The sequence below is a fragment of the Platalea leucorodia genome, assembly GCF_965183815.1.
Source record: "Platalea leucorodia genome assembly, chromosome: 1".
Classification (NCBI taxonomy): domain Eukaryota; kingdom Metazoa; phylum Chordata; class Aves; order Pelecaniformes; family Threskiornithidae; genus Platalea; species Platalea leucorodia.
In genome coordinates this window covers 58,960,896-58,962,756 of record NC_138823.1, presented here as the reverse complement: position 1 = coordinate 58,962,756, position 1,861 = coordinate 58,960,896, and the positions used below count along the sequence as shown (strand labels likewise).

The following is a 1,861-nucleotide window of genomic DNA, read 5'->3' as shown; positions in this document are numbered from 1 at the left end:
AGACTGCTGATACGTGCATATATATTGGTCATAGCTGTTGAGCGAGGTATGTGAACTCTGATAATTGGAGCTAGTTCTCTGATTTTACATCTTCAGAAGAAAAGAGCAAAAAACGTGTTAATTCTGGGCATCAAAATAAGCCATGCTGTATCTAGAGAGACAAATATCAAGAGAAACACACACTGAGAGGCTGATGGGCTCGTTTGCATGGCAGGTCACACTTGTTGCATTTGGCAGAAAGAAAAATAAGGCTTTCCCTGTATAATCCTCTTATAAGATCCAGTCTTCAGTAGGGTAAAAGAGATTAAAAATATTCTTTCTCCCCATAATACAGATGCACTGAGCAGCTCTTACCACCAGTGTGAGAGAGGTGTGTGGAAGGAAAGAAAGGTAAGACCACATATTAAAAAATGGTTTCTGACTGCCACAGAAATCGTGACAGCTGAATGGAGAAAGATATTCTATAGGCATTTCAGCAGAATTACAAGGTGCGGCAAGATGTTGCATTTTAATTCTCTTCCCTGATTTGGCTTTGTTTCCTTAATACTTGTTTGACAACCCACAGACCATTCTCAGGCTATAGCAACAAATTATCTCTTTGAAGGTCTTCCTCATTTCCTGGCTACGAAAGGCATAGATCAAGGGATCAATCACTGAGTTGCACATAATGAGAATGAGGTACATGTTGAAGTGAGACATGAAGCAAACACAGTAGAGGTTTTGGGGGCAGGAGATCATCAGGATGAGATGAAGGAAGAATGGAGCCCAGCAAACAATGAAGATGCCAAGAAGCATAGTCAGAGTGATGGCTCCTTTCATGCTGGTTCTTTGACGAACAGAGTTGTACCCAGGCAAAGCAGCTATTTTCTTCACGTGAGTACGAGCCAGGAGGAACATATGGATGTACAGCGAGACCATGAGGAACAACATGGTAAAAAACATAGTGATAAGACAAATGATCACGTAAGTTGATTCATAGTAAAGAATGAATATAATGCCACAGCCTGTGCAAAAGGTCCAGATGCATGCAATAATAAGCCCTGATCTTTTCACTGTCATGATGTTGTGATAACGCAGGGCATAGAAGATAGTGATATACCTGTCTACTGCTATAGCCAGCAAACTGCACATGGAAGCCACAACAGATATGCAGATCATTGAATCAAAGACATTGTCTATATGACGGACAAAGGCATCTTCCATAATTATGTGTCTATTGTTTATTAAGTATATTGTTATGGTCTCCCAAGCATTAGACACACTAACCAGCATGTCAGCCACTGCTAAACTGCAAACAAAAAAGTACATGGGTGAATGCAAGTTCTTGTTCTTAATTATTGCACATATAACTAAGATATTTTCGAGGAGGCTTACAATGCCCAGAGTTAGGAACACCTCAGCCGCAATGACCACTTGCTCACATGGCGATGACTTGCTCTTGACAGTAGGCACAGTAAAGTTGCTGCCAAAGGCACTCAGGTTTAGTTCAGAAACATACAGTTGAGAGGACGTGTTCATCTCTGGGAGCAAACACTTTCTGTTCTTTCTGAGGGACTTGCCAAGGAGTGTGGTAAATGCATTTTCCCAAAGGCAAAAGACCCTGCCAAAAAAAATATAGCATGACGAGAACAGGCAGAAGTTAACAAAACAAATATCACCCATTTCTATTTAATTTGGCTTGTACACATCCTGCCTCTTCCACACCGTATTCCTCTACTGATTCTAAATTAACCTCCGATTGGCTCAGAGTTTTTCTACTCATCCTTACTGGGAAATTAAAACACAAACTAACAAAAAGATTCAAGCACTCTTTATTCATAGTTTTGTTTGTTCTATTCCGTCCCCCAGAAGTGAACACAAT

At 40.5% G+C, this 1,861-nt stretch overlaps 1 protein-coding gene across 1 annotated transcript; it reads right to left on the bottom strand.

Moving 5' to 3' along the window:
• Positions 1 to 540: 540 nt before the first annotated feature.
• On the bottom strand, positions 541 to 1,518 carry MC5R (melanocortin 5 receptor; the record flags this gene model as incomplete). The annotated part of the gene is made up of 1 exon (XM_082306685.1): positions 541 to 1,518. One exon carries the CDS (start codon positions 1,516 to 1,518, stop codon positions 541 to 543), a length of 978 nt encoding a protein of 325 aa, XP_082162811.1.
• Between the last annotated feature and the right edge of the window lie 343 nt (positions 1,519 to 1,861).